The sequence below is a fragment of the Scleropages formosus genome, chromosome 14, assembly GCF_900964775.1.
Source record: "Scleropages formosus chromosome 14, fSclFor1.1, whole genome shotgun sequence".
Taxonomy (NCBI): domain Eukaryota; kingdom Metazoa; phylum Chordata; class Actinopteri; order Osteoglossiformes; family Osteoglossidae; genus Scleropages; species Scleropages formosus.
Window position 1 is genome coordinate 12,582,796 of NC_041819.1, and position 16,480 is coordinate 12,599,275.

At 43.7% G+C, this 16,480-nt stretch overlaps 1 protein-coding gene across 2 annotated transcripts; it reads right to left on the reverse strand.

Moving 5' to 3' along the window:
• Positions 1-9,716: 9,716 nt before the first annotated feature.
• On the reverse strand, positions 9,717-15,766 carry LOC108919979 (leucine-rich repeat-containing protein 58-like). 2 transcript variants are annotated; one of them, XM_018728424.2, is made up of 5 exons: positions 15,108-15,766; positions 11,234-11,362; positions 10,660-10,937; positions 10,380-10,569; positions 9,717-10,287 (listed from the first exon to the last, which is right to left on the reverse strand). In XM_018728424.2, the coding sequence occupies exons 1-5, from the start codon at positions 15,560-15,562 to the stop codon at positions 10,263-10,265; spliced, it is 1,077 nt and encodes a 358-aa protein (XP_018583940.2). In that variant the 5' UTR covers positions 15,563-15,766; the 3' UTR covers positions 9,717-10,262. The 2 variants fall into 2 exon arrangements, with proteins under 2 accessions (XP_018583940.2, XP_018583941.2); XM_018728425.2 differs by having other exon boundaries at positions 9,717-10,569.
• Between the last annotated feature and the right edge of the window lie 714 nt (positions 15,767-16,480).

A 16,480-nucleotide genomic window follows, 5' to 3' on the forward strand; every position in this document is an offset into this window, starting at 1 on the left:
CTTGCGCCTCTTTCCTTTTGTTAGTGTGAGATGTTCATTTTACTGCATTTTATGATTGTGTTACTGTGTTACCCATCCAGGTGAAGTGTTTGGGCACTGGAGACTTTGCATTTCATGTATTTATATGCAAAAACTAAGTTTTGTGCTACATATTTGAACATCAGGAACTCTCAGAACAGAATGTAACAGATACAGAAGCTCTAACGATGGTAATTTAAAAGATTAACTCCTATCTGAAGTTCAGGTGAATCACAATTTTCTTCTTTTTTCAATATGACATAGAATATGAATGGCATGCATGGAGAACTGCAGTGTAAAAGGAACTATTCCGAAGTCAAATGCTTGATAGTAGAGATTGATAGTTACTTAACAGAACAATTGCTAAAAATGCAAAACAACATTTGAGACAATTTCCACATAACTGAGTCAGCACTTCAGTGACTGAGTCACCCAAAAGGAACACGAAGCTGCTACTTCTAGCAGGGCAATCTTTTACAAGTTAAGGCTAATGAGGAAAAAATCCATAACCTGAAATTAACAGAGCACATGACCCTGAAATACTAAAAAAAGTAATATTATTCTGTTGTCTCATCAGTGCATTTTATATATATTTTTTTAAAATTGGGCAGCTTTATGTTTGGCAAAACCAGTGGATTCTTTTAATTCACCTTGTCTGTGGCCAGCGGTCAAACATAATGGCGCACCTGCAAACGTATGAACACACATCTTATGAGTGTAACTGCAGCACAAAGCCATTGGAGACAATGAGGAGCATCCCATGATTGAAACACCTTTTCCTCAGGATAAGTGGACAGCACCTCTGCACACACAGTTTAACAGATTCAGAAGGAACTACATTAACACCGCACTGCATATGTCACATTCCGTGACCTTGCCGATTACGAGATCGTATCATCATTGAGTCTCTGAAGAGAAATTTCAGCCACTTTCATCCCTAAATAACTGGAGGCGTTCCTTCTTGATGAATGGTCCAATATCTCACTACAGGCCAAGACTTGATTGATTGCTTCCTAAGAATGTCTGAAGATGTTCAGAAATCAAATGGTGGCCGTGCTCCTTATTTGTGATTTCACGCTCATGCTATGTTTCCCATAATTCCCCCACCACTTGTTTGTCTATGGACCAGTAGATGTCAGTGTTTGCTGATGGCATTAACCAGTAACTCGGACAAAGAGAAGAGGTCTTTTTGCTGGTCAGTGTTCACTGAGTCACAGACATGCAAAGTCACTGTGATGTCAGCTTAAGGAAGCACTTGTGGGACTCTTCTTCAGACTTTAATCCAATGTGAATGAATATAAAGTTTCCCTAGAATTAATGTTTTATTGCTGTAGACGCACCCAGATCTGTTAGTCCAGTGACATCTGCATATCCGTGGAACAAAATTAAATTGGTATATTCTTCCTCAGTGCAACTGACAGTTACAGCTATTGCATGGTAACTGGGATCAAGCTTACATGGAAGCAGATGTAATTCATCCAGACTCTAGTTTCAAAGGAATAAATATTTCAGAAGGGAGCAAAATATTTAAGTATTTACAATGACAGAGCAAGACATGCATTTCAGTTCACCGGCCAAAATGCTTAGGGGTTTCATTATATGCGTAACCATCGGGATAATGTCAGCGTTACAGCAGCAAAGACCATTGAAAGAAGGGTTCATCTCAAGAAATACATGACCCACAATCTTATAAGCACTTTTACCTCTGATGGAGAAGAATGTCTTAACTTAGAGGTATTTTAAATATTACCTTGGCTTTGGAAAGTACAAGGAGGAATTTTACTAGACAAAGACAAAAACTTGATGTGATGGATCCTTCTGATGTCTTCATCAAGCTACAACACTGGATGGCAAACCATTCTCTAAGGTCTGTTGCTGCAATGAAAATGTACAGTCGTGGCCATAAACATTGACACCCTTGTACATTTTGCAAATATAAGGTGATATTGACCAATGTATTCGGCCCTCTAATTCTTTATTTCCTTGTTAATACTACAGAACCTTAGTTTTTTTACTCAGAACTTAAGAATGACAGAGACAGCAGTGACGAAATGACTGACACCCCTCCTTCAGTATTGGGGTCATATTTGAAAGGCGTCTTCCTTCGCCCAGCTGCTGTTGCGAGACCTCTCTGCAGGACTTCAGTGGGATTTAAATCTGGACTCATTCCTTGTCACTTCAGAACCATCTGAAACATCACTGAATTTTCATGTCATTACATCGTAAGGAACATGTTCGCTTCTCTGAAGGCTTCATTTTATTTTCTGTAAACACAGAGATGATGTGCTTTACCAAAAAGCTCTAATTTATCCTCGTCTGTCCACAGGACTGCTTCCCAGAAGGATTTTGCTATTGTTCTGACAATTGCAGGCACCTGCAACTCACCGTAGATGACTTCAGTTCCAATGTAAAGGAGTATCAACTGCTGGAAATAAAATCATTTATAACTATAGTACTTGTACAAGGTGTCAGTATCATTGTCTGGGCCATTTTAGGATTTCCTGTGGAACAAGCCAAGATTTCATAAGTTATTCATTTCCTTTTTTGTTGTGTTCCACTGAAAACCAAAAAACTACACATGTAGATAAGATTTTTTAATTTCAACAGTTCTCTCAAAGAAATTCTGCACTATTTGAAAAAGGTCAAAAGGTGCCAATATTTCTGGTTAGGCTCCGGTTCCCCGTGACCCCGTACGGGACAAGCGGTTCTGAAAATGTGTGTGTGTGTGTGTATTTCTGGTTATTAAAGCTACCTGACTTTAAGTCATAGTTCGCAACCCCTACTATTACAATGACTCCGCTCTATGACAACGTTTTCAAGTTCATCGCTCAATCAGTCATTCGTACCAGTACGAAAGACATTTGGGTAGATTAGTGTGGATTGTGTTATTCTTGAGTGACCTTTCCACATTTCTGGTGCAAATTATTGCTGAAATAAAACAGTGCAGTGAACTGTTGAATCCAGATAAAGTGACTCAGCTTTATCACTGAGTCCGCTGAGCATCACTCAGAGGGACATTGCATGACTGCACTTCCATCACCATGAAGAAACTGCACACTCACCAAAGACAGCAGGACTTGGACCCGTCGAGGTGTTGGACACAATGTCCACAAACCTGATCACCTTTCCTGTTATCTAATCCAAAGAGACTCATTGATGACTAAAATTAAGATATAACCTGTCAACTATTACGTGCCATTAAAGTTTACAGTCATTGTTACTTGCAGGCAGATAGCAATACATGCTGAAAATATGTGCAGAAATTTCTTGACTAATGTAGGCCAAAATTAAAAACCACTCCTATTCTAGGTTTCACCATGTGCTATTTTAAATATTGTAAAATAATATATTCTGAGCAGCTATGTATGTTTGTCCTGATCTGGAGTCCTCTCCAGAGTGTTTCCAGTCTTGCAGCACATGCTTCACGGAACTGGCTCCAGACGCCCACAACCCCGTACCGGAAAAGCAGTCTCTGAAAAGTGATGGATGAATTACAATATGGGGGCGCAAGGGCACAGTGGGTTGGACCGGGTCCTGCTCTCCGGTGGGTCTGGGGTTCGAGTCCCGCTTGGGGTGCCTTGCGATGGACTGGCGTCCCGTCTTGGGTGTGTCCCCTCCCTCTCTAGCCTTACGCCCTGTGTTGCCAGGTTAGGCTCCGTGACCCCGTATGGGACAAGCGGTTTCAGATGATGTGTGTGTGGATTACAATATTTCCTAGGTTCATTTCAGCACATTTTTATTTTACCGCTTCTAGGGTACGTACTTGTGAAAATGAGAAATTCTAGTCAAGTTTTGGTGCGTGTTCAATATAAGGAGAACTGACCATATGCCATAAGTCTGGGGAGGGGAAACTCAATGCTGGAGTCCACCAGTGGGGCAGTGGGCAGAGTAGTGGTTGGGAAAAGGGTCCCTGGTTCAAGTTCCATTCTGACCCCTACTGGAGATTCACTAAGCAGTGCACTTCCCATGAATTGCTCCCTGGTGGTAACTTCTAATCTGCTGAGCATAAAAGTGTCAGCAAAGTAATAAATAATAAAAAAAAATCTGCAGTAGAAAGAGTGAAAGCCCTGATACCTAGCTGAGGTCTGCATTCAAAATGCCAGCACAGCGCTAAGCACCGCTGTTCAATGAATGCCATGACTCTCAAGAGAAGCTGCTGACATCACAGGCAGAAGGAAGCGTCACACCCCATGCCCAGGCTGGTGCCAGTCTGGCAAGTCCCAACAACGCTCTTGGAGACGCTGACCGGAGTTACACAGAGCAATAAGGGTGCGATAAGTGAGCCCTCGGCATACTGAGAACACGCCACCCTGGGGTGGCTTTTAGGGGTCAGAGAGGCCATCTAGGATAAAGTCTCCATTGTTTGGCTGCCCTTAACCTTCGCTCTTCCATCTTACGGCTGTGAAGACGATCTGGTTGCCTTTCTTCGCTTATCTTTTCACGCATGCATTCTAGTTGGCATAGATTATAATTTACTGCTTTGTACTACGTTCCGCGTGATGTGACATGATGTAGAAGTTACGGTTATGAATTTATACTCTTTATCAACTGAGAGAGAGCGTACTGTAATAGAGATAAACTATTTCCCGGTTTTGACTTCAGACTTCGGACATAATTGTTTGTAGTGACTTGAATAACAAAAATGAATAATCATTTAAAAGAAAAAAAATGTAGAATTAATACTATCACTTATATAGAAAAAAAGTGATAGATTTCTAATTTTTTCGCTCCAGCAGAAGATGTAACTTGTATTAAATATCCAGTAGCCGATTAATCTCAACAGTGGGTAAAGTGGTCAAAACAGTACTCTGTAAAAGTACTGTTACTTTAAAAATTTACACAAGTAAAAATCCAAAAACAGGACACCTGGTAGTGTAGTAGTTACAGGTTCTGCCATTGGACCCAAAGGTTGTAGGTTTAAATCCCCCCTCCAGCTATATGCCTGCAACACGTTCCAAAAAAGTTTGGGACAGGGGTGGTTTAAGACTAATGATGATATGACCAGTTGAAATGACAAGGTGATGTTAAACAGATGAGGCAGTCGTGTTGCAGTATAAAAGGAGCCTCCAAAAAAGGTCTAGTCCTTCAAGAGCAAGGATGGGTCCAGACTCGCTAATTTGCCAACAGATGTGTTTGTGAATAATCCGGCACTTTGAGAACAACGTTCCCCAAAGAAAAATCGGTAGGATTTTGGGCATTTCACCCTCTACAGTGCACGATATATTGAAAAGATTCAAGGAAGCTGGTTGAATCTCAGTGCGTAAAAGACAAGGCCAAAAACCACTTCTGAATGTGCGTGATCTCCAATCCCTCAGACGTCGCCGTCTTAAAAACCGTCATGTGTCTGTAATGGATGTCAGGACATGGGTTTGGGAATACTGCGGTAAACCTTGGTCAGTCAACCATTCGCTGATGCACGTTAAGGCTTCACTATGCAAAAGAGAAGCCAAACATCAACACTTGTCAGAACCGCTGCTGACTTCTCTGGGCTTGATCTCATCTGAGATGGACGGTAGCTCAGCGGAGTCGTGTTTTGTGGTCCGACGAGTCAACATTTCAATAGCTCTTGGAAAAAACAGCCGTCACGTTCTCTGAGCCAAAGAGGAGAAGGTCCAGCCAAGCTGTTATCAGGGTCAGGTCCAAAAGCCAGCGTCAGTCGTAGTATGGGGGTGCGTCAGCGCCCATGGCATGGGTACCTGGCACATCTGTGAGGGCACCATTAATGTAGAAAGATATGTACAAATTTTGGAGCAACATATGCTGCCATCCAGACGCTGTCTTTTCCAGGGACGTCCCTGCATTTTCCAGCAGGACGACGCCAAACCCCATTGTGCCCGGATTACAAGCGCATGGCTGCCTAAGCGGAGAGTGTGGGTACTACGCTGGCCTGCCTGCACTCCTCACCTGTCTCCCATTGAGAACGTTTGGCGCATTTGAAGCGCAAAATACGGCAACGAATGGCAATTGCGCAGCTGAAGCCATTCATAAAGGATAAAAGGGGGAAAATTCCACTTGCGAAACTTAACCAACTAGTGTCTTCAGAGCCTAAATGCTTAATAAGTGTCATTAAAAGACATGGTGATGTCGCATAGTAGTAAAAACTCGACCGTCACAACTCTTGTGGAACGTGTTGCCGACATTGGTTTCAGAATAAACGTATGACTTCAAAAACACAATGCAGTTGATTAGGTAAAACATAAAATACCTTGTCCTTGTACTGTTTTACCTAATCAACTGCATTGTGTATCTTCCATACTGTCCCAACCTTTTGAAATTGTGGTTGGACGCTGGGACTGAAATCCTTCGGCATATGAAGGTGGCAAAAAACACACCTTCAGTTATGGTGGATGTGTGTCCAGTGCAATGGTTAGGGGGGGGAGAATCAGACTGCTGGTTCCACTGGGAGGTGGTACTGTGGTGTACAGAACAAGAGCTTTACTATAAAACTAGGAAAATGTGTTCACAGTACCTAACATTACATTTAACGCCAAATTATAATAAATGCCAAATAAGTCAAGAAAAAAAAAATACTACTCAGAGGAAACATTACAGGAGACCATTTTTTTCGAGCACGGCCCTATTTGCAGTCTTTTTAACGGAAATAGTCACCAGAGTGAAATAAAATTAACATCCAAAAAAACAACTTGTGTGTACTGTAGTTGCTCGGCAATACCGCCTAATTTACATTACAGTTAGCATATTACTAACTGTATATTAAATTCACACATTAGTAAATACTACCTAACATGCCTTTGTAAACTTTATTAAGGTCAGTTGTAAAATTTCATGTGTAATCACAGCTCTCCAGTAGCAGTTACAAGCAGACTAAAATACGTCAAAGTTTGTGCTTTGTGCTTTCAGAGTGGATGCTCTTCATTCCACCAGCTCGCTCCTAAAATTTCATTATTTTTCATTCACTCTTACCTCCCTTCCAAGAGCCGCGCTGCTTCCCTGACTTCCCGAACACTCAAAGGGTACAACAGGAGCAACAAACACCTCTACACTCTGACAGCAGCTCCAGTCCTCCCTGGTCACTTCTTTTTCAGTCTTTGCGTAATAATGACAGAACGCTTGAATCTCCCTGTGACTCTGAGAATGAAAGATATTTATTCCCTCTTCAACAATTTAAAGCTCCTATTCCAGTACAAAACATTAAATACTCAACATGCTGTGTACATTATTTTTTGAGCCTTGGTTTATTTTATTTAGTTTATATTCCAGGAATATCCCCAGTACCTGCTGTACTGGGTGCTCCAGACACAACTCATCATTTGTTCCATTTACGTTTATGATTTCATAACTCATGAAGTTCCTCTCCTTCCTCACCGTCATAGACTGTATGTTCTGTTCATATACCTGGGAGCAGGACAACTCTGAGAACTGCAGCATCGACAGCCACGCTCGCTGACCCAGATTTCTACCCCTGAACTCGAATTAAAGTCTCTTCTTGACTCTAACAGATTTTGTCACTGTCTATAAGAGACCTGTGTACCAAATGTCACCTTGCTGTCCATCAACGACCTCTTCCCCGCAGCCGAGCTTCTCAGCCGCTTTGTGCTCGTCAGATTGCTAAACCTTGCAGAAAAGGAGAATTCAGTGGGCACACAGTATAGTACATTCAGCAGACCTGGAGAAAGTTCCACTCCATGACAGTGGGAAGTGCGATTGAGGCCCAGAAAGCTCAGCAGAGGCGAAAAGCACGAAACAAAGGTCAATCAAGCCATGAGCAAACAAAAAAAGTCTGTCCTCAAACCCTATCAAGGAGCTCGGCACCCTGCTCAGGCGGCTGAAAAGGAGAGCGAGGAGGAGGAGAAACGGATTTTGCCAGCGTGGTCTGGAGAAACTGCGCGCTAAATAGAGGACTCTCAATATCGTTAAACAAAACGAGCGACTCAAAAGACAAGTACAGAGGAATACACGGGCCCTTTTGTTTCGAGATGGAAAAAGAGGTGCTTTGTATTCAGCTTGCATGATGTCATCACATTCAAATGCAAATGTGAGGGTTTTTGCAAAGGGGCTACAGACTCGCTGTCCCACTCCGAGAAAATTAACACTGCAATCTTACATTACAGTTCTGTCCAAGTTATTTTTTCATTTAGCGGACACACTTCTCCAAAGCAAATTACAATGATAATGTTGCAAACTACACTTTTTTTTTTTTTTTTTTAAACACTTACTACCTTTACTCATATAGCTTCTGCTTTTCTCTAAAGTGACTTACAATTATTTACCCATTTATACAGCTGGGTAATTTTACTGTTGCAATTTAGGGTAAGTACCTTGCACAGGGGTACTATAGCCAGAAGTGAGATTTGAACCTGTAACTTTTGAGTCCAAAGGCAGCAGTTCTAACCACTACACCACCAGCATTAATTCAGTGTAGGTACCTTGATCTGGAATGCTACAGACGGAGCAGTGGAAAACAGGATACTATTTATTTCTATAATATTTCAAAGCGTGAAAGCTTTGTCTGAGCCCCTAGACATTGTTCAGACAGGGACTCGTGAACCCAATAGATACAAACAGCTGGCTGCAGGTTAGTGGAAGAATGAGATACGGATTCTGGGCTATTCTTCACTATTGACAAGTTGATGTACACGTACCAGTAAGTGCTCCACAGCCCCAAGTGTACAATTACAGCAATAAAATATTTGGTTGACTCTGTACGTACACAGAGCTTCAGCTACTTACACAGCCTGGGAGTCATTAACTTCACTGTAATTATCAGTATTATTAATTTACCACCCCACTTGACACAGTTAAGCAGTCAGTTAAACAGAGACGTGGCAAATATAGAAGTAATACAAGATAAGCCAGATAACAGCAGGGATTGTGAACGTGAAAAGTTAATTTGCTCTGCGACTTTCTGAATCAAAGGTCCTTGTTAATCACAAATATACAGAAACAACAAACCGAGCCTGAGGGGGTGAACTCTGCTGCCCGCAATCTTTTATTGTGATTCAATAGTCTTTGTTAAACAATTACAACACAGCAGTTGTATCCCAGCTGGAAACATTCACCTTATGAGGTTCCACACACCCTGTGAAAATCACATCATAGAAATAAAAGTGCCGAACTCAGTCAACCACTTTTCAGGATATGCTCTGAAGAAAATGTCCTTCAAATATAAATGCCCTAATGCATATCCATCAACTCGCATCATCAGCCTCTAAAGCAATTTGAAGTATATTGTCAGGAAAAACTGATATAGCGGATCTCAAAAAGGGGGGCTACACTAAACGGAATATCCTGAACATCGGAAAAATGAAAATATTATGTAGAAAATACTGAACACTTGCCTAGTGTTCAAGTATTTCATAAAGGCACTTTAACAGGATAGTATTGTGCAATAACACCTAACAGCAGGCACTGTAACAGAACCAAGAAACAGTTCATTAGTCCAAAAATATCTGTGGTTGTCTACATTTTTCTGCAGTTGTTGCAAAGTACCAGTTAAAAAAAAAAAAAAAAAACCCACCTGAAAACATCTGATTCTAACTTGCTTACAGACACGCAACAACTGACTGGTGATGCAGATGTCGAGAAAAGCAAAAAACTGGACACAGGACATCAGCCTGGATTCATGACCTTTGTACTGTAGGCTTTAGACAAACAGGCCAGTTAAACAGTTACCTGCTTCACTCAGTGGGACAATCATTGTGGGCTGAGGAAAACAATTAAAATTTAAATTAAAAAAAAATTTATTCAAGCATGTAATGCAATAAAAAGGACTTCCACTCCTAAGAAATGCTCAAGGAATTCTTATACTAGCTTGCACTTAATGTATGAGAATATTTCAAATACTATTAATATACCTATTACAGTCATTTTGTTTTCTGGTGCAATATTTTCACATTATGAAGGTGAATTTTTAATCTAACATATTACAAAACCATCAATGCAGCATAACAACTCATATACAGTTCACTCTGGGCTTTACAAAGACTGTGATTATATTGATATGTATGTAAATCTGCTTAACTGTTTTAAAATGAGTTAAACAATGGCGACAAACACAAAATAAAGGCAATAATTACAGTGTGACTAACAGTGCACCCAAAATGGCAAGTGCTTCAAAGACTCTGTATCTTCGGTGTGCTTTTCGGTGTACTGGGGGTCCACAAAATCCCTCCCTGACATTGCTGCAAACATGACACTGGCTTTTCAGGCTGGTTTTCTATAGCTCCTTCAAAGACTGAAGAAAACAAACTTCTTTATGAAGACAGACACCCTCCCATTTCCCATCATTCAGGTGCTTCAGTAAGGGGGCTGTAAATTAGCACAGTACATCACTATTAGTAAACAGCTGGGCTAATAAACTAGAAGTTCATTCTTGCAGCAGTGAATCCTCTTCCTCCTACCCCAGCAACACTCTCTGCAACCTGTCTGCAGGCACGCTGCTCTCGTCCTCCGAGTCCACGTCACTCTGTGGAGCGGAGCTGCAGGGGGATGAGCACTCGGGAGAGCACAGGTAATGCATGAGAGGCAGCCGGTACTTTCCACAGAAGTCCACAAACTTGATGTGTCGCACACATGAGTCAAAATACACCCCTGTAAAGAAAGCACAGGAGACAAACACTAAAGCACACGAGGAAAGGAAGAAAACAGGAACACACACATAAACATACATTTCCTCTTCACCTGCACACTTGGGGTTTGGGCACTTGCTTGCCATATCCAGGTAGTTCACGAGATGTGAAGGGACATCCTGGGGTGAGTAGGGCAGGTTTCGCGATTTGATGGAACGCCCAGCAAGTTCCAGTAGGGAAGGTGGGTCGTATGTCATGTCCCTGACGAAGCGCACAACCAGCGGGTTGCCACGGAGACTGAGCTCCTGAAGGTGCACTAGGCTGAGGATCTCGCGAGGAAGGTAAGTGAGAAGGTTGTTGTGCAGACTCAGAGAGCGCAGAGAGTGAAGCCTGGAAAGGAAGACAGACAGGAGGAGACCCCAAATGAGGCAAAACTTTTAGCTTGGAAATGAAAATCTAGCAGAAGAGCATGTCACTACTATAAAGAGACACAAAACTTGACCTGAAAAGCAGAATTACAGTTGAAATACAATAGCAACATGTGGATGTTCTATAACAGGTGAAATAATTTAAAAAAGATAAAAATATATTAAAAAAAAAAAAAAAACAAAAATGTGTAACAAAAACACTAACAAAGAAAACTTAAGACTTTACTGTACAGGTGCACTGAGGAACAGGGAAATCACCTGGTGAGCTGTGGTGGGACACTTTGAATGCGGTTGTCACACAAACCCAGGTAGCTGAGATGAGGCAAGTTGGCCAACTCAGGAGGGATGAAGGAGATGAGGTTCCCCCCGAGATAGAGTAACTCCAGACTGCAAGGGACAAGAAAAAAGAAAACACACCACTGATTAGCATCACCAGAAAACAGGAGCAATCACATGTGATAAACCTTAAGAGGATGGAATGGAAACTCAGGTCCAGAGTCATTAGGTGAAATATTAGGGTTGTAGCAGTAACGCACTTCCCTCTGAGAATAACTCATAAAAATGGTCAGAACTGCATATTAACAGAGAGAGGCAGCCTACAGGTATTTTGTTCCAAGGGGTAAGTACCAAGGACCACACAAACATCCATCCATCCATCCATCGAACCTCAACAGCTGCCTCTCCTAAGCAGGACTGCAGTGAGCCTACTGCATTAACTACCTGGATATGGATGTTGATCACTGAACAAAGGCTGGGGGGGTACACCTGGGATGGCACACTATTCCACTGTAGTGTAGCCACGTGCAGTGTCACACACTGATTCACACAGTACAGGCAAGTAAGCATCACCAATTCACCTGAACTGCATGTCTTTGGGAGGAAACCAGAGCACCTGGTGAAAACTCCACACAGGCTAGCTAGACCACTGTGTCGACTGCGTAAACAGCCAACATGAAAATTAAAACGATGAAATTCTGCAGTCCAGACAACAATCCAGAAAGAGCTAATGAGACACGTTGAATTGCTCTACTAAGAACAAGTCAGATGTACGAACAGGCAAATACATCTAAGTAGCTTAGTGTATAAACCTCACATTGTAAGTGACTCAGAAAAAAAGGATCCGCTAAATTAAGAAATAAAAGGGACTATTTTGTTCTGGCTTGAAAAACTGTACTCTCACGCAATTTCTACAGTGTGTTTTACAGGAAACAACCTTGCTGTTCCCTGCCCACATTGCTCTCATCCTCTAAGCGACCAAGAATCTTTTTAAGGAAAACAGAAGACTGACTATCAGAGATCTGACATACACAGTAACCTGTCACAAAAGAGCCCAGCCCTGTATGCTGCCCTCAAAGTGCTTGTTGAACCATGATTTATTGTAGTGTTTCAAGCCTGCAAACTCACAGAAAACCAGAAAAAAGATAAAGAGTGCCAATAACAGTGGGGGGAAAAAAATGGCGTGAGAGGAACTGGACCCCCCCCAGAGCCCGCATGGTTCTCAATGAGACAGACACCATTTTGTGTCCCTACTTCTAGGATTTCCAGCACGCTCCTTTATGCCTGTTCAGTGGCTCTTTCTCGCTGCAAACTGCTCCCGTTTGGAGCAGACAACTGCAGGCTGGGTAAGCGGCACGGCCAATGCGGGCAGTGGGCCGACAGTAATGCGATCGCACTTTGTGATACTTCTGTAGGGAGACACTCGCACGTTATGGTGATTCCACAAAGACATGAGAAGCTCCAGCACAAGAACCCCCAGTTACATTCGTGCCACAGCGGCACACACTCGTCTCTGCAACATTTCTTAGTCCCGAGCGACAAAGCATGCAGAGATCCGCTTATCTTCCCTTATCTTCCCACATAATCAATGAGCTTCTGTGCATTTGCTCATTAGTCCTCTGGCGATGCAACTCTCACAATGCAATTTACACACAGTATGATTCGTGTGCTCTGGCGGCTGGGTAAATGTGTGTATTGGACTGATTCAGACCTTCCCGGATGACAGATAAATTGGTTGTAAACGTGACACTAATATGGGGCGGCAGTATTGTAGTGGTTAGAGCTGCAGCGCCACAGTGGAAGGATCCAGATTCAAATCGACACCCATGCTGCAGTACCCTTGATCAAGGTACTTACTCTGAAGTGATACTGTAAAAACCGACCCTGCTACATAATTGTAAGTAGCTTAACACTGTGCTTTGGACAAAAGTGCCAGCTAAAAGAATGAATGAATAAATAAATATTCCTCACTTTACACATAACGCAACACGGGAGTGAGATTGAAACACAGAAAGCACAAAGGGCTGTAATTAACAAAGAGGGCTCCAGTCCCTCGGTGGGCCTGGGACCGGCTGCCAGGGTGAAACACTCCCCCATTCAACAGCATGCCTATAGAGAGAGGGGCGAGGGGGATCCCTGGCAAAGAAGAAAGACCGCACAAAAGGACTGTTTGGTGCAGCCAGGCACCAGGGTGAGAATGCTCAAATAAAAGGCCTCAGAAGCCATCAGCAGAAAGGGAGCGCTTTCACAAAGAACATGGCGATTTTAAACCTTGAGATCCAGTTCAGTTTTGTTCCTGCGCCTGCTGAGCGCAACACTGAAGTGGATCCTCCTTTCTCGGCACCGAGTGAATCGACGCCTTTACTTACAGCAATGGCAAGCTTTGTTGAAATGGGCGTAAACATAATGACAGAAAGAATGCATTTGGGGGGGGATGTGCAGAGTGAGAGAGGCAGAAAACAGCCCTTGTGACATTAACAGAAACCCAGGTCACTCAGATACATGGAGCTGACCAAGGCCTCGTTGCTGATAGAAAACAGCAACTGCACAAGTTGAAAGTTCTGCACGTCGTGTGTTGGACTTATCTCTCCTTAACAGTATGGGTGGGAGAGAAACACACCTGCAAGGTCAAAGAAACTTGGAACAATGAGGCGACGAGCTGTAGTTTTTACAGCCTTCCAGAGAGATGTATCCTGCTGCAAGTTAGTGGGTCACTGTGACACATTTGGGCTCAGCAAGATAAGCTCTCTGGTCACGATGACCTCCTGTCTACAGCTGGGAACAGCAGTCCGGAGTCACCTTAACCAGGGATGTCTGCGGTGACACTCAGAGACATGGTCTAACCCACAGGCTCTGGTTTACAGACAATAACATAAGGGCAGTGCCATCTCTCAGAGCAAACTGCTAAAGAGCTGACTGGGAAACCTGGTTCACAGTTTATCGAGCTCACAGCGGGCTGTCGGGTTGGCCGCGCTGCACACCGTTCTCCGAGCTGGCTGACGGACAGACGGCAAACTTCTCAACTTCAGCCGGGCATCTAAATGGAAAACTAGGCTAAATGGGAATGGTTTAGAGAACAACACAGAACACATGTTTTATCATTTAAAAAAAATGACAACAAAAATGATAGAGCAGGCCTACAATAGCCTATCCCTCCCAAAGCTTGTAATGCCAAATACTCGATTTCCAGCTGCACCCCCAAGCCCAGTAACTCGCAATCTTAAGCTACTTAGCTATTTACCCATTTATACAGCTAGGTAATTTTACTGGAGCAACTTAAGTCCCTTAAGGTAAGTACCTTGTTCAAGGGTACTACAGCTGGAAGTGGGATTAGAACCTGTTACCTTTGGTCCCAAAAGGCAGCAGCCCTACCGGTACACGTGTGACCATCATCATGCACGTTCTAGAATGACAGCCTAGTAGTGACTTTGTGCCAACAGTTAGTATTACTCTGTCTAGTATAGTAAAGTAAAGTAAAGGGGTCTGTCCACGTCAGCCAGGTACAGAGATCCCAGGCAGGTCCGTCCCTCCCTCCTTTGCTGCCCACGCGGGAGTCACCTTTACCCCCCTCAGAAACGTCGCAGGGCCCCTGGGCCGCAGAGAGACGCGAAAATATCTGAAGAGGGGGACACATTTCACATCAAAAGTCACACGAAACAAAATGCGCACACACGCGACACGCATATTATTATTTTCACCATCATAACTTCGGGATTTTGCCTCATATTAGTGTCACTGACTGGGCTTCCCCGAAGGCGGCAACCGTTTTACAGCGGCGCACGTGAGCGTCGCGCGGCGGGAAGCGGCGGGCAGGGACGTCGCCGCCGGTCGCGGGCTGAGGCGCGCGCTGCTCTACCTGGTCAAGTTCTCTATTTCTGCGGGAATGGCCCTGAGCCTGTTGCCGCCCACAGACAGCGAGCGCAGCCTCCGCAGCTTCAGGCACTGAGGGGGCAGCTCCTCGAAGCGGTTCCCGCTGAGATTCAGCACCTCCAGCTGCAGGCAGCCGAAGTCCTTGGGCAGCGACTGCGCGTCCAGCCGGTTGTTCTTCGCAATGAGCGTCTTCAGCTTCGTCAAGCGCGTGACGTCTTCGCAGATGAGCTCGAGCCCATTGCTGCTGACGTCGAGGACCTGCAGGTTGGCGAAGAGGCAGAGCGCGTCGGGCAGCACCGCGAGGCGGTTCGAAGCGAGGTACAGGCGCGTGGTCTCCCGCCTGCGCTCCTCGCTCACACCGTCCATGTCGACGCTGTCGAGGTCGAGGCGCGACAGGTCTAGAACGCTGTCGCCTTGCTCGAGGCTCTGGAAGACGTCCATTTTTTCAGCGCACACAACAGCCCTACAATTTTACAGCAGCGAAACGCGCTGAAATCGTTTACAATTTATTGCAGTTTTACCAACACGTATCACTGCAGCATCGAGTCGAGAGTATACGACAACTTACAATTTAGTGTCAGGAAGTAATCCGCTGCTTTGCTTAAAAAAAAAAAAAAAAAAAAAATTTAAACATACATTGTGTGTTATGCTTTTATATATATTTTCTTTTATTATTTTTTTAAAAATCCTAACTTTTGATTCCTGCAGTTTCGTAAATAAAACTACCGGAACCTGTGTAAGAACCACGAACGTCCGCCTTCTCGGCACATATTTATTTATAATTCACGTTCCGGGGCGAGACCGCGGCGACGCCCCGCCCCAAATGCGCGTTAACCCAGTCCTTTCCGGTAGTCCGAACAGAGTTGCATTGTACTAAAATGATAGACAGAGTTCGTCCTGTACAGCGCTGGAAGAGGGTCCAAAGTCCGCAGACGATGAATATAAGTCGCGTGACATTATGCATGGGGTATAGCTGTTTCACGCGTGTTGAAACAGCAGCGGCACCCTTTGCCTACATCGGCCTTCGTTGTAAGCACATTATGCAACCCTGATCCCGAGTTGCATACAGAGAACAAAGGCTTGGCGGTTGTGCGCGAGCACATCGCTACAAACGCTGCCAGACTCGAGCGGAAGACTTTCGTACACAACAGTGACAAATGTGAGCACCAATTAAATTATCACCATTTAATTGCAGCAGTATTGTTGCACGTGCTGTGATTTGTAGGAATCAAATCTACTCATTCAGCTGATGCCTTTCCCCAAAGCAACTTACATGTTAAAGCTATTTAAAATTTTTTACCCATTTCTACAGTTGAGTTGGGTAATTTTATTGGAGCAATTTTAAGGTAAGTACCTTGC